General features: G+C 41.9%; 1 protein-coding gene across 1 annotated transcript in view; it reads right to left on the reverse strand.

The window, feature by feature from the left end:
* Positions 1 to 18,260: 18,260 nt before the first annotated feature.
* tshz1 (teashirt zinc finger homeobox 1) overlaps positions 18,261 to 23,917 on the reverse strand; it is a 67,358-nt gene continuing 61,701 nt past the window's right edge. Inside the window, exon 3 of the mRNA XM_049475713.1 lies at positions 18,261 to 22,959. Coding sequence (XP_049331670.1) covers positions 19,568 to 22,959 — 3,392 coding nt within the window. The 3' untranslated portion in view covers positions 18,261 to 19,567. The remainder of the gene's footprint in view (positions 22,960 to 23,917) is intronic.

A 23,917-nucleotide genomic window follows, 5' to 3' on the forward strand; every position in this document is an offset into this window, starting at 1 on the left:
CTATCACTAACCACTAACCACTTTTAACCACTTAATTAATTACACGTATGTTAAATAGTATAGTATAGTAGCTTATATTCTTTATAATGTATTATAATCTGACAGATTATATGTCCATCATGGGAATATACTGTATTAATAGTGACAGATATATGATCATTCAAGATATAACAGATACTACAAGAGATATTATGATCCTGAGCTTATGATCATGCACTATAATCATATGTCTTATACATTTTTATAACTATTTATAGCCTCGTTAATAATGCCTTATGAATGCTTTATCATAGGCTATAAGTATGTTTATATAGCCTAATACACAAGACATTTATAGAAAGTGTAACCAATGTTATTTTTATGGCTAAAGGAAAGACTGACAGTTTAAATCCTGTCCACGTTTTAGTAGTTGACAATGTGGCTCATAGTGGCATAATAAAGGTTTATAATGGAAAATGAACGTATTAATAAATTCAAATTGTTTATTATTAAAATAAAAAAGTAAATAAAAAAATCATAGTTCCACTTTAAAATATGGCTCCTTTATAAAGGGGTTATAAATAGTTCATAAAGGAGTTAAGTACAAAAGGTTAATAATGATGTTATAAGTGCTTTAAAACCACTAATAAGCAGTTAATATCTGTTGTCAGTTAATATTAAAATCTATCTATCTATCTATCTATCTATCTATCTATCTATCTATCTATCTATCTATCTATCTATCTATCTATCTATCTATCTATCTATCTATCATTTATACTGTCAAACTTCAGATACAGAGAATGCATGCTGCAAACAAAGCTAAAGGCGGACCAATCAAATATTAGAGTGTATGACCTTTTATTATACTTTTATTGGCCAATATTTAAAATAAAAAATTAAGACCAGCATCTTGGACCTGCTGACAGGTCTCTGAAGGTGTTAAGGTGTTAAAGAAAGGGTTAAAGTGAGCTGAGAGGTTTCTCATCAGTTCAGATAGTGGTCAGTTAAAAAAGCCTTCATTTCATTTTCATCTCAGCCTCAGCCTCAGGTCATCATCATAATGAACTGGCCCACATCTGCTAAGAACAGGAGACTGCATTCACAGATTACACAAATCGGACATGCCACCCTGCTCCGGGCTGAATTTCTTAGCAGCAGCAGGATGTACACACACACACAAAGAGAGACTGACACACACACACACACTAGAGCTTAGATCCGGCCCAAAATATCCAGCCCGACCCGGCCTGAGCCCGTGGACCTTCAGCCAGAGCCCGACCTGACCCACCTCATACACTGTCATTTTGATCCCGAGCCCGAATTAAACCTGATATTTTTTTAGTAAGTAGAGCGTTAAAAATGAGAATTTAAAACCATTTTCAGAACATTTGAATAAGTGCAATCTCTTTAGAATGATGTTGACTTAACATTGCAACACTTAAGAAGCATAGACCTATTATTTCAAAAGTGAAAAATATTTATTAAGAGCAGATCTCCCAAAGATTAAAACACAAGCAATGCGAACAATGATCCACAGACCTACATCAGTAAATTACACTACAAGAATGATGTGTAAATGACTTTCCTCTAATCTAATATCATTTGAAGTGGAACATCTATCTATCTATCTATCTATCTATCTATCTATCTATCTATCTATCTATCTATCTATCTATCTATCTATCTATCTATCTATCTATCTAGGCCTGAGTTCGACACAAACACACACAAACAGTAGAGCGTTAAAACTGAGCTTTTAAAACAATTTTCAGGCTGTTCAGAATTATGTTAATTAACATTACAACCTCGAAGAAGCATAGACCTATCATTCAAGAGCAATGTTTATTAAGAACAGATCTCCAACACAAACACACAAAAGAATGGCAAAAGAAGGCAAAATAACGAAGATGGAGTAATTCTATTAAAACTGAATTTCATTTTATGGACAAAACATAACGGCAGCATTATTACAAGAAAGGCCATGCTTATGACAGGTCCTGTGTAGTGAAGTGTAATATCACTTGTATCCATTATTTTTAGGCAGGTACGTCTGTTCTAGCTTTCTTTTAGTCCAATAGATGTCTTCTCTATTAGACACTATTAGACTCTTTAAACATGCCCATAACAGATTATAATGCGTTTATACACTCTAAAAACTGGTGATGGGGATGCACAATAGGTGTGGGACTATTGCATAGCCAAATTGGATAGGAGAAAATTGGACAAAATCTGAAAAGTTCATTTTATGGAGAAACCACGACGACAGCATTATTACAGCAAAGGCCACGCTTACAACAGGTCCTGTGTGAAGTGTTATAGACTCTATTAGACTCTATAAATATGCCCATAACAGATTATAATGCATTCATGCACTCTAAAAACTGAAGAGGTGGGGCGATTAGATAGCCAAATTGGATACAAGAAAATTGGAAAAAATCTGAAATAAAAACAAAAATCATTCATTTTACGGAGAAAACACAACGGCAGCATCATTACAGCAAAGGCCACGTTTATGACAGGTCCTGTATGAAGTGTAATAGCACTTAAAATGACAGTGTATCCATTATTTTTAGGCAGATGCGTCTGTTCTAGCTTTCTTTTAGTCTAATAGATGTCATCTCTATTAGACTCTATTAGACTCTATAAACATGCCCATAACAGATTATAATGTGTTTATACACTCTAAAAACTGAAGAGGTGGGGCGATTGGATAGCCAAATTGGATACAAGAAAATTGGAAAAAATCTGAAATAAAAACAAAAATCATTCATTTTACGGAGAAAACACGACGGCAGCATCATTACAGCAAAGGCCACGCTTATGACAGGTCCTGTATGAAGTGTAATAGCACTTAAAATGACAGTGTATCCGTTATTTTTAGGCAGGTACGTCTGTTCTAGCTTTCTTTTAGCGAGCCGTACACAAGGTCTCTCTACATCACTCAGTGTGTGCGGGCCGCACATGGCTGCTGTGACATGTTTGATTTGTCGACTTTCCACGTGTGTCACTTCTGTACGTGTTTGTGTGTACGGTGTGTGTGTAAATACCAGAAGTGACTCTCCTGACAGTGCTTTGCGGGGAGGAAAGTGAGGATTGCCAGTTCTCAGCTCATCTCCTGGCCGCCTGGGCTGTGACAGTTGATCACAGAGTGATGACAGCCTATGATTGTCAAAATACGTGCTGCAGACTGGCAGCCTCCGGCTTTGGCACGCGGTGAAGCTCAATTTTTGCCCTTCTACTCTATTCTTTTTTGTGTTTTTGTCTTTCTGTGTTCTGTCCTCGCACTCCCCCACCCCTTTCCCTTTCCATTTTTCTCTCTCTATCTATCTTTCTTTCTCTCTCTCTTTCTCTCTCTCTTTTTCTCATGCTGGCATCTCGGTTTGGGTTAACACCAGCCGAATGTGGACAAAGAAACATACGCGGGCGGGAATTAACTCACTGCGTGTTACTGTGTATGTGTGTGTGTGTGTGTGTGTGTGTGTATGTGTGTGTGTGTGTTTCGTAGTGTGTGTCGCGTTGGAGTTGTCACACATTGTGGCGGTGTGTGTGTGTGTGTGTAAGTGTGTTTGTGCGCTCACGTGTGGGCGTGTGTTCGGTTGGAAGCGTCGCACGCCGAGGAGCTCTTGTGTGTATGTGTGTGTATATATGTGTGTGTGTATGTATGTGTGTGTCAATGTGTGTGTGTGTGTGTGTGTGTGTGTGTGTGTGAGGTGACAACAAGCAGCGAGGGGACCTGTCAGGCCTGGAGTGGAGGCAGTGCTGACTGAGACAGGTTGAAGATAGAGCAGAATCTGCCTCTCAGATTGAAGAGAGCGAAGGGGAACATGAGTGACAGCTTGCCTTGTGGTTGTTGTTTTTCAAAGGGTGTCAATAAAAATAGTGCCATGTTGCACCAGAGCCGGCGGAGAGGTGTTAAAGAAGCCCTCTTCAGAGAAAGCTCTTTCGTTTTTTTCTCTCTTTTTTTCCTCCCGCCGACTGCCTCTCGCGCTGATGCCGTCAATTTTCGAAGCCGAAAACTTTTCGTTTTTAATTTTCCGCTAGTCCTGATACATCCAATCAGCTAATATATGTATTATTAGTATTTCTAATATTATTAAATTACAGGGGCATTGCCTGGGTATGTAAAGATCCGGGGCTTAGCCCAGTTGATTGTATATCTATATATTATAATAAGTATCCTGATATATAATGTTTAACACTATAATATGTAGTTTATAAGTTGATCAGTTGCATCCGATATAATTTTCTTGGGCTAAAGCCTCAGAAGCCCAGGCCAGGCGACACCCCAGTTAAATTATATCCTGTGGTGGGTAGTGTGGACTTGAGCACACTACCATGGAGAGAGAAGATTCCCTCTGCATGGGCACTTCCAGGTGAATCCCATTGATTTCCAGTTTCAGTGATTTTTATTTTATTTTAAATTGTACGAAAACAGCGCATTAAAAAGAATTTACATCCAAGTAACAAAAAGTAGTGAAAGTAGATGTACAGGCATCTACTTCCACAGTAAGCTGAACAATAAAATACACCTCTGTCTCTGTCTCTGACTCTGGCTGCTGATGCCTAAGCAGTAGGATCTCGATTTGAGTCACTAAGCAATCCTCGGATCATAGTGACAGTGCCTCAAAAACAGCTCAAATCTGACATCTTTTTATGTTAATAATATAAATATGGCATGCTGCTGCGTACACACATAACTATAAGGGGTAAAAAAGATCAATTTTACAATCAAATTTATCCTGATCAAGTCAATGGACAGAAACAACAAGGATATTTAAATGCTTAGGTGTAGACATGTGCTTCAAGGGTGCTTTAAAGGAGCCAAGGATCATTAATACAATGGAATATTTAATAGTTTTGGCCTGTACTGCATATGATGGCATCCATCGCTTAGTTCGTCAAATACTCTACTGTATGTCAAACTGTTAAATCCAGAGCTGCGGCAGATATGAAGTCCCTGGAGAGGCCTGTAAAGGAGGAACATTGATAGTGGTTGATCTGTGGTTGAACATTCTGGGATTGCAGTACAGGAATTGCAGGACGTAAAACCTCCAACCCCCCCCCCCAAGCAAAGCCTCATCCCATGCTCGTGTCAAGTCCCAGTGGCTTGTGTTGCCTGGTACAGTGTGCTTTTAGTGGAGATGATTAGGAAGTTTAAAGTGACAGCCATACGATCTATCTGCTCCTCAACTTCCCTATTTATATATCCATTCATATGCATGAGACGGGGAGCATCGGTGCATTTACCGTTATTGCAAAGATGAACTTCACCCCCTCTGGCAGCTGACAAAGGGAGATTACTCTGGCCCCAGACTGACAGGCGAGTGGCAGCCGGCGCACTAAATCAGCGGCTATGAAAGCGAAGCTCATCCACGGACTTGTAAAAACGCCTCCCCGCTTCACTTTGGGCATTAAGTGGATTGTTCATCCCCCTATTAATACATCTCTTAAAGAAGTGGACGTCCAAGCCGCAGTGATAAAACCGGCAGAAGGGACGGCGTGCCAGGTTCGACATTCCTTTATGGGTTTCACCGTTATTTCGCACGGGCGGCTTGGGTGTGTGTGTGGGGGGGGGGGGGGGGGGGGTGGTTGGTATGGTGCGACGCTGTTGCGGCCACTCTCTTACACGCCGGGAAATGCACTCTTCACAAGCAAGGAGGCAGTTAACCTTTAAGCAGATGGATAATTCCAAATAGCACTGTAAAATTAATAGACTCTAAACATCGCCGGCCAAAGCGGCCAGCCGTGTCTTCGCGGGCGGGCGTATATCACTCCCAGCGAGCATCTGTCCGTGACAGATATGAGACATGTTCTTTTGAAGAAGAATAAAAAAGAAAACTGTTAACGGCTGATGCTTTTATGGAGCTTGCCGCATGCATGCGAGGCATAGCAAAAAGTACGAGTTTAATAGAATCCTGTTCGGACTCATGCATGCGCCACCAGCTTTGAGGGAGCTGTAGTGGCGTGGATCTATTTCACAATGAAATTTTTATCAGATTTCAGCTTTAGTAATGTTATTAGAAACATATTAAACATACAGCTCCCTCCATACTTATTGGCAACCCTGGTTATGAATATAATAGGACTACAATGCAAAAAAACAGGAAAGAAAAATATTTAATTCAAATGCCTTTATTTAATCGGAAACGAAATCACACATTAAGAAATAAATATTTTAAATGAAATGATGTATGCCACAATTATTGGCAACCCTGGTGTTAGTACTTTGTACAACCTCCTTCTGACAAAAAGACAGCACTTAATCTTATCCTATAACTCTTCACAAGATGGGAGAGTACAGAAAAACGGATCTTCCACCGTTCCTCTTTATACAACTTCTCTAAATTATCCACAGAGCCCTGGGTCTTCTCCTCTACAGCTTTTCTATTGGGTTAAAGTCTGGGGACTTGGACGTGAGAGGGGCCTGATTTTGTGCCTTGAGAACCATTTTTGAGTAGATTTGACCACAAGTTTAGAGTCATTATCTTGCTGAAAGTCCCAGTGATGACCTATCTTCAGCTGAGGTGTTTTTCTGCGTATTCATCCTTAGTGTTTTCCTGGCCATGTGCTTTCTTTCTCCTTGTATCTGCCCCTTTCATTTTCCAGCAGGACTTGGCACATTGCCCACACTGCCAAAAGTACCTATTGGTCTTATATAATCAAATTTAAAACAACAGAGACACTGATTTTTTTGGGTTGTCATTATCTGTAAACCATTATCATCAACAATAAAATAAATAAACACTTAAAGTAGATTACACTCTGTGTGTACTACATCTCTATAATATATGAGTTTCACATTTTTAACTGAATTACTGAAATAAAGTTACTTTTCAATAATATTTCAATAATATATTTTTTTTCTGAGATGCAGAAGCATGTTTTATTATTAACATTTTATTCAGTTTAAGCCTTTAAAGTCTAATTCACACTAAAGTTATGATAAATATTTTAGCTGTAACAGCTTTTAAAACAAGGGCAGCCAGTCAGCTCATAAATGTATAGTAACAAAATCAGCCTGAAAAAAAATGAAAAAATAAATTATCGCTGTTGGTGCACACAAAGACAAAAAAAACAAACAAAAAAAACAATAAGGATGTGAGGATATGAGGAATAATGCTGAATATGAGCCTGTTAACCTTTCATAACATCTCCTATGAGTCACTATGCACACATTTTAAGGTACACAAAGCTAGGATATGAGCTCATAATGTGCTGGTGTTTCATAATCTTTCTTTTCAAGCTCAACAAAAAAAAACAGAAAGGTCCGCAGTAAAGCGTGCATGCATTAAACAATTACATGATATTCCTCCACTTAACAAGGGCCTGTAATGCAAAATGGCTGGGAATCACTCATAGTCACAGCTTGCCCAACCACAACCCACGCAAGCACCATTTGCATGACATTAGCCCCTGCTGTGTGTAGCTAACTGCCATTTAACCGCGAGGCTCCGTACACCGCGCCGAGTCCAACCCCCGGTCCCGCACTGCGCGTTTAGGTAATCAATGAGCTGTGCTCGGCCGAGCGCCGGGATTCGCTCGCCGCCATGGCCTTGTCAACCCTGCTGTGGTCAGGCCGAGACCCCCAGCAGCCCCCTGTAAGCCCCTTACCTTGGCTAATCTTGTTATTACAGCTAAGATAAGGATTAGTGCCTCTGCAGGGGAGGCAGCCACCAATATGACCCCTGATATGCATAATGCATGGATGGATTGATGGATGAGGGGAGCGAAATACCCACGGAGCAACGCGGCCGCATACATTAGCGCCCGTGCCGGAAAACAGGAAGAACTCACTCCTAACTTTTTTGATCGATTGTCCGCAGATGCAACATGAAGGTTTTTTGCGCTCGGTGCACAAGATGGACTGCGGGCGCTAGATAAGACGTAATTAAAGTGTATTAGAAGAGAAGGGTATCGTCATAAAGAACGCTTAATATATAAGAACGATTTATTGCTTAATATATGTAAGTAAGTACAGTACAGGGAACGGGAGCCCTCTCACTTTTGCTTTTCTTAATGTATGAAGCTTTGAACATCTTGGCTGGATTTTTGATTGAGCTCATATGTATTTTTCGCTTTTATCAGTGTAGACACGTAATGTGGCATTTTTCTTTTTCTTTTTCCTCGTTGCCGGTTGTTGAGGCCGGTCCTGAGGAAAAGATCCCTATGCTTATAACGTAAAATAAGCAGCCACCACAGGCACCACAGGCACCAGCCACGTCCTCCCTGCCAAATTATGCTGATTCAATTGCATGACACCCGGCATCAAGGTGTCCAAGACTCGCCAAACAGCGAATCCCAGCTGGATGGCGTTTGAGGAGGACCGGCATTGGCAGGTCCTCTCTTGGACGAGGGCTGTGATCGCTCCAGTGGCTTTGTGGAACGCAAGCCACCCCCCGCTCCACCCAACCTCCTTATAACTTCACAGGGAGGCGAGTCATTTGAGCCCCGGCAGAACTCTCCGTATAATACCCTTCCGTCTCCTGATCTCCATGAACACCCCCACCACCCCACCCCAGTGTCCCCCTGGCTCCTGCCGCACGGGCTGACAGCATGCCTGCACACAAACGTGGCGTTACCTCCAAATTATGCGCGAGCGTCTCGCGCTCGTCCGTGGGCTGGCTGCGAGCGGGCCGACATGTGTCAGGGCCGCCATGTCTCCGCTGAGCTAATGATGCTACGCCGGACAGCCCACTGTCCTTCTGCCTGTGTGGCGTGCGTGAGAGTGCCTCGGTGAGAGTGTGTATATGTGTGTGTATGTATGTGTGTGTGTGTGTGCGAGCGTTTGTATATATATGTGTGTGTGTGTGTGTGAGAGCCAAGACATGTCACACTCGCTAGAACCCTCCATCTGATTAAAACAAACCAAAACAAGAAAAGGCATGTGGAAACAGCATGGCCTAGTGTCAGGTTAAGCTAGCAGTGGGGTGGACATGCTAGTGCTGTTTGTAGCACCGGCGGGGATGCTGAGGCACATCGGGCCAAGACTGGTGGCAAGAGAGACTTCGCCTCTGGCGGCAGAGAAGAACAGAACAGGCCAGAACCACACCGTCTATGAACTTTACCTACTGGTTTTTAGAGAGATCAACAAGTTAAAGTTCTAAAAAAGGAAAGTGAATGGCGTGATTACGCAGCAAATCCCTATAACCAATAACCCATTAACCCAAGAACCTAACAACCCAATAATCTCTCCATCCAACCATTTTTTAAATTGTATGGTGATAAAATGTAAAAGGCTAATTCAAAAGGCAGAAAGTTACAGACATTATGTTGATTCAGTGTCATTCATTTAAAATTAAATGTTGTAGCACCGAGTGGTCTAGCGGTCTAAAGCGCTGCCACTATGAGCAGGAGGTCACAGATTCGAACCCCTGCTCATGCAGCTTTACCATCAAGCTGCCGGCGCTCAGAGGGAGCACAATTGGCCCTGCTCCCTCCAGGTGGGTACAGTAGATGGCGGTCTCTACCCACATCACTCCTAGGGTGATGTCTGCAGCACAGGGCGTCTGTAAGCCGGTGTATCGGAACCGAGTCGCTGCGCTTTCCTCCGAGCTGTGATGCTACTCGGCAATGCTGCATCAGCAGCAGCTCGAAAAGAAGCGGTGGCTGGCTTCACATGTATCGGAGGAAGCATGTGTTAGTCTTCACCCTCCTGGTGTGTTGGGGCATCACTAGTGATAGGGGGAGTCCTAGTGAGTGGGTTGGGTAATTAGCCGTGTAAATTACGTGTCAAAAACTTAAGTTCATAGACCACCAGGCATCTTATCCTGCAAAAAAAGCAAGGTAGCACAACCCCCAAACCCATAATTGGTCATTTAAAAAAATTGGTTGTCCTGATTTTACTGGATATTGTCAACGATTTGAAGCTATAATTCAGCCTCGTGCAATTTGCGGCAGGAGAATCCTTCTAGTTTCTGAAGAGGTGGGACATCTGCAGTATGACTGACCTCATTGGTATTTAATTTAAAGATATCAGTAAGATTTTCATCCAATTTGATTCATCTCAAACACTTATGACATTTATGGCTATAGATTGACCGTCTTATACAGTGTGATACACATTTGGACAATATTACGCATGACTCAACACATACCATTACCATGGTAAGTCCACTCATTATACAACATACTACATCATTGTCAACAACATTAACAGATTTTTCTTTTTATTGATAATCTACATGACAAATTATTGTCTAGTTTGCATCAAAGTTCTTCACAAGTTTAATTGGGGTTTCTTTGTAAAAACATATGTTCTGCACTAATGCAAAAAGAAAGGATGAACTCTCTTAAGAGTGGTGTAGGTCCATATCTCATGCAACACGGCGACTCGTCTTTGGCAGACGACAAACAAACACCCATATGCGACTGCCTCTGATTCCTTTTCCATGACTGCTAAGAAACCTACAACGCTATTTTTCCTGAAAATGGCTACAGATTTTTTTCTCCATTGGTTAATTTACCAGAAAACCTTTCTTTCTGCCTCTCTCCCTATCTTCCCCTCTCTCTGTATCTCTCTTTCTCTGGTTTTAAACACCAATTTAAGAAGAGATTGCGCCGAAATCCCATAGCAACATGTGCAGAGGCTTTTGTTTCACAATGCCGCCCTCTGCAATTACATGCTGTGCAAATATCACTCAGGCCTGGCAAAATTCAATCATTCACTAGTGAATGCATGTCAGTAAATCACTTTAAGTGGAAAATGTGTACAGCTACTACTGGAAGGAGGTTAGAAATTATAAAATGTTTGCTTTAAAGGCTGGTTTTGCATGATTTGAAAATGTTTAACCTTTAATTCAGCAAGGAATGGGAAACCCGTGAAAAAAAACCCCGAGGCAAAGAGACACAGGAGACAAGTTATACAAGAAACAGTCCCAAGCTGAGAGCAATCTGTGCAGTTGCCTGAACAACGGAAAGCACTTCATTATATTTGACTAAATATGGAATTTTAGATCTTCTGCCTTGTCCAGTGTCTTGTCCAAAACCTACAGATTTATTAACAGACTAAACACAGTTTCTGTTACCTAATTATCAGAGGGACTAAAACTACACCTCAAGCCTTTTGTTGGAGTGACTCTACATCATGGTTGAGAAACATCCACCTTGGTGAGGCAATTGAGACCTGAAGTTATTTAAATGTTATTCTGGGTTCTTTTGTGATCTCCTGGATGAGTTCTTCATGCCCTTTTGGAGTAATTTCGGTCGGCCTGCCACTCCTGGGAAGGTTCACCAGTGTTTTCATGTTTTCTCCATTAGTGAATAACCACAACTCTCACTGTCCCAAAGCTTTAGAAATGACTTTATAACCTTTTCCAGACTGATACATGATCAGTAACTTTGTTTTCTCATCTGTTTTAGCAATTTTTCAGATCTGGAGATTGAAATAAAGCAGTTTCAGGGCAAACATTTAAAAAGAATCTATAGTTCGAGAGATGATGACCGTATCTTCTTCTGAACCAGAGCCTAATGCTAAAAACAAAAAACAAAGGCCTAGACTTTGGAGTGCTATCTATGTTTATTTTTAGTTTAAAACTGAACATCTTCAGGTGTAGTATTAATATATATATATATATATATATATATATATATATATATATATATATATATATACCTGGACGATTCCAGCATGACCTCAATGTGACCTCACTCAGATTGAGTTTCCAATATTACAAAAAGGATTTAGCAATTGTTCAGATCTCGAGATTGAAATAAAGAAGTTTCAGGGCAAATATTTAAGATATTTAAGAGGAATCTATAGTGCGATAGATGATGACCGTATCTTTGATCGCACTTCTGAACCGAAGCCTAACGCTTAAGACAAAAACCAAAGGCCTGGAGTTTGGTGTGCTACGTTTTTCTTAAATTTAAACCTATCAGAACTTCTTTAGATGTAGTATTATATATATATATATATATATATATATATATATATATATATATACTGTACCAAGACAATTTCGGCATGACCTCAGTGTGACCTTACTCAGATTGAGTTTTCAAAACTACAAAAAGGATTTAGCAATTGTTCAGTTTCAGGGCAAATATTTAAAAAGAATCTATAGTTCGAGAGATGCTGACCGTATCTTTGACGGCACTTCTGAACCGGATCCTTTCGCTTAAGACAAAAAGCAAAGGCCTATCCCTGACTGCAGCGTAAGTAAGTGATGAGTAGGGGAAGAGACGGGCTGTCACAGCACACCTGTAGGCCTGCCAGCAGAGTCCATCACTGAGCCGAGATTAAAAACAGTGCATCCATTAGGCCCCGTGTCAGCCATCATTATTCTATAAAGAAGCGATTTTGTCACATCTCCATTCTTCACGCCGCTCTCCTCGCTCTGATGAATAACACAGACGTCCCATCTCCAAACACGGCTCACTTTTGACAGCAACACAACCGTTTACGTCTCCGGCTTCCAGCGTGGTACACGTCAGTTCGGAAGGAGGCTTCAAATAAGTCTGGTTGCAATGATCTCACGGTCCGTCACTGAAAGGGACTCGAAAGTTTTTCTTCCCCCGTATTTATTCTCTGAAATGTATGTTTCGTCTAAGGCCTGCCAATCAAACGTGTTCACAATTTATTCAGCCGCGCGTATTTATCTGACAGGCCTTTGTTTTCTTCTGTGTTTTCGACTGTGATTCAATTTTACTCGCTCTACCTCGTTTGACAGCCATCAACTGACTGGGAGATAGACCTAATGTGGACTGTTTTTAGAAAGACGAATTCAGCCTGGAAAGTTGCTCGGGCAGAAAGTGGGTTTTATAATCATGAACTGGTCTTTATTCATCTTCTTATAAATGTTTTTTTTAAGCAGTGGATGATAAGTTTTAAAGGGCAGGGGAGTTCAGGAAATAATAATATCAGAATAATCAGAATTTTTATAATATTAACCAATTTTAATCCCAGGTCTGGAGGGATTGGACAACAGACTTGTTGTTAAGTTTCTTGGATCTTGGTTCAACAAGATCTTATGAAATTCACACATGTATTTACAATGTTTAAACTCCCATTCATTGGCATTTTTAAATCGTTGATTGACCGTGAGGTTTAGTTCAAGAGATTCCCATCTGTATTCCCATAGCTAGCAGCGTAACTAGAGTCTGGAGGTGATGTGTTGCTCTCCAGTATCAACAACACCGTATTTGCCTGTAATCACTGTCACGTTTTTGACCAATTCTGTATTTGCATAATACAGGGAAATTGCATTGCTTTCCCAACTTCTGACTTTTGATCCCCACTGAAATTTTAAGAGGCAGATAAATGAAATACAGTAGGTCATTGTTTGTCCTACAAACCCACAAAACCCTCACTAAGGAACAGTAATACACATCTTTATGCATGCTCTAATCTAACACACCTGATTTAGCTCATCTGCTAAAGATCAGAACGTGGCTCAGGTGTCTCAGCGCTGGGAACACACCAAAAGGTGCCAAGATTTGTGTTCGCCAGACTGGGAGCCATTGGTCTGGAACAAGCAGAATGAACCCAAGCAACACTGCAAACCTCGCCGCAAATTTCCTGCTTTCACATTGTTTAATTCGCTGAGAGGAACATGAATATTCAGCGGTGTGTGTGGGCCATGCGATGCTCTTCTTTCTCGTTCTCTGTCTCTTTTTTCTTCTCCAGATTCATTGTTTTCCGTTTAACGTCAAGTGCGGCAAACACTGAACGAGTGTCATTTTCAAAAAGCTAACATTTCAATTGCTCTCGAGCCTGGTTGCGCTGCCGTGCCTTTTGATTATTACAAATTGTAAACAGATAGAATTCATCATCCTCCCACTGTCACTGAATGCTTTTGTGTAGCATCATATTTCTGCCCAGTCCCCCTTCCCACCCCCCCACCCCTTCAATTCCTCCCCCCCATGAGGTCGAGTAGGAGGAATGAAACAGCCAATTTATGCCGTTTACTTTAAAGTGAAATAGAGAGAGAGAGAGAGAGAGAAAGAGAGAGAGAGAGGAAAAAAAAAAAAGCACATGGATCCGTCTGGTGGAGTCGCACTGATTGTCTACATCTGAGATGACAACATCCGACACTGTGAGCAAAGACTTGCTATTCAATATTCATGATATTTTTCTTTCTGAAATTAATATTACAGAGTACATTGTCTGCGCGCTGAGAGAAGAAAAAAACGACTGGGGAGAGATAGAGACAGAAAACGGGCTGTTATAAGAGACCTTTATCCTTATGGTGTTATTTTCAATTAATTTAATAGCGTCTAATTCTGCTTCTGTACATTTCAGCAGCAAACACTGAAGCAGAGCGATAAGACTTGGACCTCTTTTTCCTGCTGTAAGAAAAAAGAAAAAACATGTCCGACCTTTCTATTTTTATTGTAATCAAGGTTTTTATTTTAAATAAGTTGTAGAAATAAAGTCCATTAAATTAGACAATGTTGTACTTTTCCTTTTAAATGCCAACTTCCACCACACACATAAATGTGGGGTTATATATATATATATATATATATAAAATGTATAAACTGGTGGTTAGGATTGTTAAAAGAAACAGCAATATTATTTCAATATGACTTTCCAATTTAACTCTATGTCTGACCATTCGAAATCCGACCATTCAAAATATGTATATGTGTATTTGTGTCTTAATCTAAATGCAAACATTGCTCAATACTCAGCTCTACCCGCGATCTCAAGCCTTAGGACTACATTACCCAGAATGCACCACACACCGATATACATGGCACCACCAGGAAGTCAATCACCGGAATATTGATTACACCTGTTTACACCCATAGGACGAAGACAAGCACACCTGTACCTCCTCCGATACAATTGAAGTAAGACTCCGCCTCTTTTTGAGCTGCTGCTGATGCTGTAGCATTGCCGAGTAGCATCATCACAGCGCTAACGCTCGGAGGAAAGCGCAGCGACTCGGTTCCGATACATCAGCTCACAGACGCAGCCTTGTGCTGATCCACATCACCCTAGGAGTGAGGAAAGAGGGGAAAGAGAGCGCGCCATCTACTGATATACTGAAACCACCCAGAGAGAGCAAGACCAACTGTGCTCTCTCAGGGCTCCGGCAGCTGAAGGGTAAGTTTACAGGTAAATGTAAACAAAGGTAAATGTTCTCAAGGCTTCAACCCACAAAAAATCAGGGTGTGAATTTCTTTAAAAACACTGCTTATCATTTCCACACAGTGGGAAGCTTTCAGACAAAAGCAGGCAGTCAGAAAAAAGTAAAGTTGCATCTGGTGCTTAACCCCAGTTTTGGAATTACACGTTCAAAAAAAAGAAAAACCCAACAAAAAAACAAAAAACAACAAACCTGACGAGGCCTTTTTTAAATCTCCGAGTGAGTCGCGCGAGTGTTTACCCGCTCTGTTGTCTTTAACCATTTCACCCTAAGCTTCCAGGCTTGAATCGAACCCTAGCTTTAAGGTACGGAACGCAAGCTGTGAAACGCGCCAACATCCTATTGTTTCTCGCCGCGGCGCCTCCGGCAAGTGTAAAAGAAAACCGCAGGGAGGCAGGAAGTCACTCTCTGAAATTCCTCTGGAGAGGAACCTGCCGTGCCCCCTTTATCTTCAGCGAGAGTCACGTCCCCATGTGTCGAGAGAAATGGAAGGCTTAATTTTATAATACACCTGAATCTGCTAAGTCCCCTCAAAAGGTATGATTTTAATAACAATGTCCCTTTCATCCTGTTATTTTGAAGGCAAAAAGGAAAATGTTACTTCACGCATCGTTAAGTCAGTTTTATTCCAGTTTTATTCCAACTTTATTCCGAACGCTGCTTGAATTAAAGGAAGGGCACGGAATAAACTCTGAATAAAGCTTACCCCCATCCTTTCTTTCTCTCTTTCTGTCTTTTTACCGCAGATTGGAATATCAGCGCTTTGCTGGGAAACATTCCTCTCCATTTACACAACAATCCTCTGACCTGGGTGAAAGCGAAACTTGGTAGATTTAATTTTATACACATGCGTTTTGATCTGCGCCGATTTCCGAGTTATTCTTTGCCGCGAGTGCCGTTTGAATGACAAATTGCAGTAATTGGCGGAAACCAGAACTTCAAGGCCGAGGCTCGGCGTATACACTACAGGACCCGCTGGGAAATCAAAATATGCCAATTTGAGTGAGATTGTACTCTCAAATAGGACAACTAACAAGAGGTTTGCTGCTGCAACTCCCCGAAGCTGCTCTGAACGCAGGTTTAGATTATTGTGCAAAAACGCCATCGAGTTTCATTCCTCGACCCCCTCAGGTTTACGTCCCTCTAAAACCCTCCCCAACCCCAATCCTCCTCCTCCTCCCCCTCCTTCTAACAGTGTCCGTGCATATTATCACCAAGTAATTGAGTTGAAAAGAGTAAACGGTTGGATTCCCGAAAGAAATCCGGCGAAATCCGGCGTTTACCTATAGAGTCAGGAAACTCCCTTCTTCCAACACGTGAATCTCGGTGGAAAACTGGAATTTTCTTGGGGAAAAAGCTTCGCAAATCAGCTTAAACTGTGTTTATTTGCTGATGTTTCTGGTTTCAGTCGGCTCTTCAGGTACCCAGCTTGTACTGTTTGTTGTGATTACAGTAATTTACATAGAATACCTACAGAGAACACACTAAGATCTTTAACAATGGCGCAAATGCTGGATCTGTTTTTCTGCCACCAGTCCTGTAGAGATAGATATACAGGTAGCGTTAAATTCACCGTTAAACAACAAGTTTACTCTCAAACCTTTCCATCTTTTTTTTGTAAGGGAACAAATAAAAAAACTAATTGCCTAAATTGCAAACAACAAGAAAAAGGTGAAAATGTAACTGGAACCAATCCAGTAGTGATTAAACTCTTAAGATTGTTTTTTAAACCTTTAAAACCATTAACCAAAACTGTTGTCTGGTGATTAGATCAGGTTGGGATTTTACAGGGCTATATGGAAGATCAGCTGTAAAGACAACCAAAGTCAAATGTTGGGAATTCTGATCGGAATTACGGTTAAATCAGGATCAATTTGGATCTAGATCACATTCAGGATGCTCAAGTGTGAATGAAATTTTCTTCAAGTAATTCAAATGCTGACTAGCAGTGGATAACATCACTCACTGCCACTGAGGTTCAATTCCTGGTCTGGGTGACTGAATTTTGCGCTATATCAATAAGAGTCCTTGGGCAAGACTCCTAACAATACATTGACCCACCTCTGTAATAACCTTGTAACCTTGTCGCTCTGGATAAAAGGTTCATGTCCTAAATGTAAAAGTATGTTTTGCTTGTTTTAAAAGGTTATTATTAATATTGGACACCATTAAATACAGTTTAGAGGCAATGTTTGTTTAGATTATCAAACGTAAAACAAGATGCAATCTGCAACAAGGCTCTGTGCACTTTTTCTTTAAGTGATGCCATAGAATTATAACTTTTGGTCATTATTTTCTGCAAGAAAACACTTGAATTTTTTGCTTTTTCATTAGGCAAGTTTCTTACATGATCTCTCTCGAACCAGGCACATTTTTTAGCAAATTTCTAGAAACATTTAATGTTTTTTCACACATCGCTAAGATTATTACAGGCACATTTTTTTCTATATAATGTTTTTAAATAACCTGTTGCAGCACCATTACTGTCTTTAATAAATTCTAACAGTGATCAGTTTTAATAAATGCTGTTTACTGATGCAAAACAACTAGCTTTACAGCTGATTTTGTTAATTTTGTTAATTTTCCCCAAAATCGTCAGCGCTCCTTATGTATGAATTTTACCAGTCAGGTATTAAGGAGCAGTAAAGCCACTCCGCTGAAGTACAGAGTTATAAGGGTGAATTTTCAGTGAAATTCCTCCAGCACTAAGGCTGGAGCAGTATTAGCACTAGCTGCTAACCACAGTGCTAGCTCTTTCGTCGTTCAGAGCCACTCAAGGTTCCTCAGTCTAGTGCTATTGGGTGGCATTTACGTCCCGCTAACACTGTGGTAAGCCGCTAATGCTAATGCTGCTGCACCCAGACTTAGTACTGGAGAAGCTTCACTGAAAACTCACCCTTAGACAAAATATTGGAAACCTAAGCTTACTGGTAATACATGGAAGCACTTTATTAACCCAAATTAACAGTTTTTTAGGAAAGAAATCTGCTACTCGCTTGAAAAAGGTTTTTTTTTTTCCTCAAGAAAAAATTATGACATCCTTGCTCACTTTGATGTAGGCATCCTTAGTGTTGCTTTATAATGCGCCTTGCGCCTTATGCATGAAAATAGACCAGAAAACAGACATTTAAAGGTTATTGCAGCTCCGCATTGTTCAGTTGCAATCAAAACCAGGAGGACAGATAATTAGTCAAGAACTGCGTCAGGATTTATTTTACAATTGAGGGACAAAAACAAGATTTTTTTCATGAGCCGATGGGACATTTCACAATGGCATGATTAAAAACATTGAAATGCACTGGATTTACTGTTGTGCACTGCTCTTTTTCCACTCACACTCACTCACTGCGCACCGGAGGACGCGCTCCATCAAACCAATCCATTAATATTAACCACACTGGAGGACCAAAAGGATGAACGTTGGCGCTACTGGTCACGTACTGTCTGCATATATATCTATTTACATATTATTTCATTTTTGTTTACTATTTATAAAATGACAATATAAAAGAATGCACACCATACAAACAATGCTGTGGCAATCGGCAAGATATGATGATGGAAATGTACATGTACATCATTGCAGGTCATTTAAATATATATGTACTGTATATAAGGATTTCGTTAAGTCTTTACAGGTTGAAATCGAAGCAAACCTATAGAAAGAGAAAAAGTTGGTACCAAAGCATACGTTTCCAAATCGCTACTGTAAAAAAATGATACTTAACAACAAAACCGACTGCCAACAAATATACGTAAAAACGAAGTCATTTGAAACACAAAGTGTTGTTATCTGAAGCAGCCAGTCGATCGTCAATATCCTTTTGATTTGAGGTCTGAAAGATGCAGCGCTGCCTTCAATATGTCGTTTTCACAGATCTGTTTTCTTCTTTTTTGTCTGTTTTACGGGATGCAGAGTGTTACTGGTGCACAGCCAGATTTGGGAAAAAAGAGCTAAAAAATAACAAAATATGTCTCACTCCATTTACGTATATATATATATATATTTATTCTGCTTTAATGCTTTGTGCACGTTTCGAGTGCCGGAGTGAAACCCGCCGGTTGTTTTAAGTGTACAGTATGACAAATTCAACTATATTCACGTATTACTTTTACTTCAGTCTGGTTTTTTGACCATGCCCATGGATACCATGCTGGTCTCATTCTCAATTCCACAGAATACAAACAGTGGAAAATCTTGAATCTTGAATAAAGTCACCGATGGGGAAAAAAAAAAAAACATGCACATTTTCAACACATATATAAATACAATACAAAGTAAGATATAGAAATCAATCAAGTGGAAAAAAATAAAATAATAAAACAACTGAAAGAAGAAACAGAACAGATCATGGTCCAGTCAGGCAGCACAAGAAATGAGTTTAGTTCTTGACTGATTTTGACTGAAGGCTCAGTTCAGGTGCAGTGCAGTACTGTGATGTAGTGCAAGGATTCTTCAGAGTCAGTCACTTCACTGCCACTGTTCCTCTTCTCTAGGCTTTATCTAACTTTTCAAGCTCAGAGACAAAGATCAAATGGTCCTCTGGAGACTTGCCATGCGTTTTGCTGAGGTGCAGCTTGACTGCATGCTTGCTGACAAAAGTCCTATTGCACAGTTTGCACTGATAGATGGAATTAGAGTCCTCCTCGGTCAAGGCAAGGGAATTGAAGGTCTTGTCCGTTATCATTTTCGTGACCGCCTGCTGCTCCCTCATAAGGTCTAGAGATAACTTTGAGAGGTCCTTCAAACTGAACCCTAAATGGGATTCTAAGTGGCTAATGTAAGTGGAGGGAGTTCTGAACTGGGAGGCGCAGTCGCTGCACAAGAACAGGGGCTGGCCCGAGTCGATGTTCTTCAGGAACTTGGTTCCGCCTGTCCGCCTGAGCTGGTACTTCACGTTGGCCAGCCAGTGAGAGATGGTGGTCATGGAGAGACCAGTGAACTTACAGATATGTACACGCTCCTGAGGACCCAGGTCCGTTATCACAAATTTGCCCTCGGGGGTCTCGCGAAGGCTGGACGCAAACTGAGCCTGCAGAATCAGTAGATGCTGAGGGTTCCAGTTGGACTGCCTCCCTTTCCTCTTCTGGACGTGGGAGAAATCCTCCAGGGCGTCCTCGAAAGCGCTGCCGTCCGCGTCCGACTTCTCGGAGATAGAAGAAGGCGTCGATGACTTTGGTGTCAGGCGGCCCGTGAGGTTTTTCACCATGTCTGAGATGTCCATCAAAGCGTTCTCCCGCAGAGGGGAAGACAACGATTCAGACAAGTTGGAGAGAATGGGGCGGCTGGCGATGCTGCCGCTGTTGTTGTTGTGGCTTATGACGGTGGAGGAGCAGTTGTTTGTGCGCCCGTTGCTGCTCTTGGATTTCGTCAAGTCCATTGGCTGATCGTCGTTGTCGTAATATCTGTTGATGGACTCGACTTGCTTGACCTGAGTTGGGTTGTAAATGGGTTTCTCCATCATGTTGTTGCTGATTTTATAAAGCATCGCTAACGGATCTAGGAGTGGGCTGACGGTTTTGGAAGCCTTGCCTAAGTGAGTGTTCATGATGGACTGCAGCGCACTGAGATGGTTGACTAAAGGCTGTTCTGGTGAGTGGTCAGTGATGATTCCCAAACTGCTGCAACCGTTGCTGACCGGCGTTTTGAGGACATCCATTCCGTTCTTGTCGGGCGTATCTGCGCGGCTCTCCTTCGATTCTGTATCCCTACCGACTGACTCAGTATCCTCTGCGGTACCGTTCTTTGTAGGCTTGGTAAAATCAGCAGGAGGAGGCAAGTCTTTCTTCTCCTTGGGTACAGGAGAAGGCGACTTCGCAGAGCCGTGCTTTGGGATACGCTCAATCGGCTTTTCCTCTTTCTCCTTCTTCGAGACAATTTTTCCCGTGACTTTCTCCACTAACTCCTCCATGGCTAAGACATTGTTCTTATGGTTTGGGGGTGGGGACGGGCTGCTCGGAGAATGGATGAGGGCACTGGTTTCGGTGGACAGAGACTTCAGACTGCTTGCACTGAAGGTAGGTTGCATTTTGACACTTTGAACTGCAGCAAGAGATTTCACTGACCCTTGCAGCTGGTAGGCAGCGTGGATGCTGGGATAGCCTCCCCACGTGGGGGTACCTGTCTGAGCCTTACTGATCGCGCTGGATACAGTATTTTCTAGAGACTTCAGAATGTCAAGACCCCCTTTTGGAGTCTCCTCCAGATCCTCCTCTCGCAGATATTTGTACTGACCGGGTTTCTCAGGCTTCTCCGGCTTTTCAGATGGATCCTCTTTTTCCTCTTTGATTTTCTTCTCTGGTTCACACACCTCCATTTTTTCATCCGGTGAATCTCTTCTTTCGTCGGCTGCAGAGGAGTGCAGCGGGGAATCTGGTTGCGACTTTATGGTGGGAACCGGCAGACGTGTCGTGGTGGGTGGAAGAGGAATGGATTGAATTTTTTCCTCTACCACTGGGTCAAACACGAGTTGTTTCCCTTTTTTTGAAGCAGAGTTAGTGACTTTGAGGAAATGCCCTGTGACCATCATATGGGCTGTTAGCTGCTGCAGGGTGTCGTGGGAACTCCCACACTCCATGCACTTGAGGATCTGGGCTTTCCTGGCCTCAAACTGCCAGGTGTAACTGGCGCCGTTCTGATAGCCGTAGCGGTTGTTCGCTGTGACGTAGGGGTTTGCAACCTTCTGGTCTTTGGTGGGTGTGGATTCTGCCAGAGGAACACCAGTTGTGCCGGTGATGGACTCGGGCGAACATGGGGACACTAAATCGTGAAAGACTCGCTTTTTGGTAGAGGGAACCAGCTTTGAGGCGAGAGCTGGCATTGGTTCTTTGAGAGGCACTTTCTGGTAGTGTTTAGTTTTGATCATGTGCACGCTCAGGTCTTGCAGGGATTCAAACGAGTGTCCGCAGTACATGCACTTCAAGACTTTCTGAGCATCCTCTTTGCCTTCCATCTCCATCAAGGAGCGTTTCCTTGGCTTGGACCACTTCTTGCCTGCGTCATCCTCCTGGTCTTTATTGTCGTCTCGGTAGTGGCCTGTTTCGTTCATGTGCACAGTGAGGCCGACAAGGGTGTCGTAAGCTGCGCTGCAGTCCTTGCATCTGAATTTGCTGGCACCGGTAAACACAGGCCCGTAGAGTTTATTGTTCTGCCGGTAGAGCTGTACCGTGCTGAAGAGACTGGGCTCTGGCAGGAGGTGGTATGGTGTATGCTGTAAAGTTTTAGCGAGTGCAGCTTGGTGCCAGTCATATGCAACTCCTCCGCTACTGGCGGCACCTACGTTCCCGTTTTTAGAAGTGGTAAACGTAGGGGCGTTCGCGGTGTTGTTGCTCGTGGTGGTGCTGGTTGCTGCGCTAGCGCTAGCACTACCACTAGCTGTGCTAACGCTGCTGGCCCCACTGCTGTTCGTGGTACTTGCATGGCTATTCGCAACACTATTGCTGCTCCCCTTATGGTTGCTGGCGGTACTGTTGCTGCTGGCGCTCATTTGCTTGCTTTTCATAATGTCCTTGGCGATGCTGGACCAGGAGGCGTCCGAGATCAGATCTGCATAGACGGCTTTCATTTGTGCAAGACTGTCCTGCAAAGAAAGGCCGGGCTCTGTCTCCATGTCCTCCGCCTCCTCCTTGTCCTGGCCCTCTTTGGACGAGGTGGTGCTTTTGAAGTCGGCCAGGTGATCGCTGGTGTCGCTGAGGGGCGAGCCGTACCCAGCGTCTGGGTTGGTGCCATTGCTGAGAGGGGAGTTTTGATAGCTTAGCTGCTCACGTGCATCATCCTCCTCGTTGCACAGGTACTCTGTGTCCTGGCCGTCTAAGGAGAGGCCGTCATCCTGCAGGTGCTCCTCATCGATCTTGGCTGCCTTCAGCTCGTCCTCAGGCACATAGGCTGTGAAAACAGAGAGAGGGGAAAAAACGATGATGAGACAAAAGGTCTAAAGAGAGCGAGAGAGAAAGATAAAGTGCATTTTTTTTTACATGGATTTAGGTAGTGCATAGTTATTCTGCGGTTTTGAATCCTTTAAGATGAAGAAGTGCTAAGGGAAGGTGTGCATATATGTGTGTATATATGTGTATATACGTGTGTGTGTGAGAGAGAAAGTGAGAGAGAGCCACTACATAATGATCCTAAAGAGATTTCTTGTCAATAGTCCTGGCAGAGGACACAGGTTTGCAATTATAAAGTGGCAAACATCCATATCTTGACTATGATAGATAGTACCCTTCACTGCTGAGACTAACAAAGCTATCGAATATTATAGCTCAGCAAGGGTAAAGGGGAGCATGGATGAGCAAGAAAAATAAGTCCCCTTGAGAATGAAAACCAGGGACAACAGCACAAAAAAAAGAACGTCATGAAAAAAAAAAAAAACGAGATCAGACAGTTAAAGAGAGAGAAACAAAAAAGAGAAAAACCTGCCTAGTGGAAAATTTGAGTGCAAAATCTTTTGCTTTTCTATTGTATATTTACTGTGTACGAGAACAGGCAGCGTTATATATCAACACTAGACCTTATTGTATATATATATATATATATATATATATATATATATATATATATATACTGTAAACCCATAAGTTCTTTGTTGAACTTAATGAATTAAGTTTGCTTTACATAAAAATGAACTTTTCGAATTTTGAGTTAGCTGAACCTTTGTAGGCACACATACTGTACATTCAACCAGTGATCTTTGAGTTGAACCAACTTATAAATACTTTTGTTTTTAATTCTGTTGCCATTTCATTCATTCCATCATTCATTCCATCATTCATTCAATCATTCGTTTTACAATGTCTAGTTGTGTGTCTCTAGTATGAATGAATGCTATGTGAGCTGTGTTTTTGTG

The sequence above is a fragment of the Astyanax mexicanus genome, chromosome 3 (genome assembly GCF_023375975.1).
Source record: "Astyanax mexicanus isolate ESR-SI-001 chromosome 3, AstMex3_surface, whole genome shotgun sequence".
Lineage (NCBI taxonomy): Eukaryota > Metazoa > Chordata > Actinopteri > Characiformes > Acestrorhamphidae > Astyanax > Astyanax mexicanus.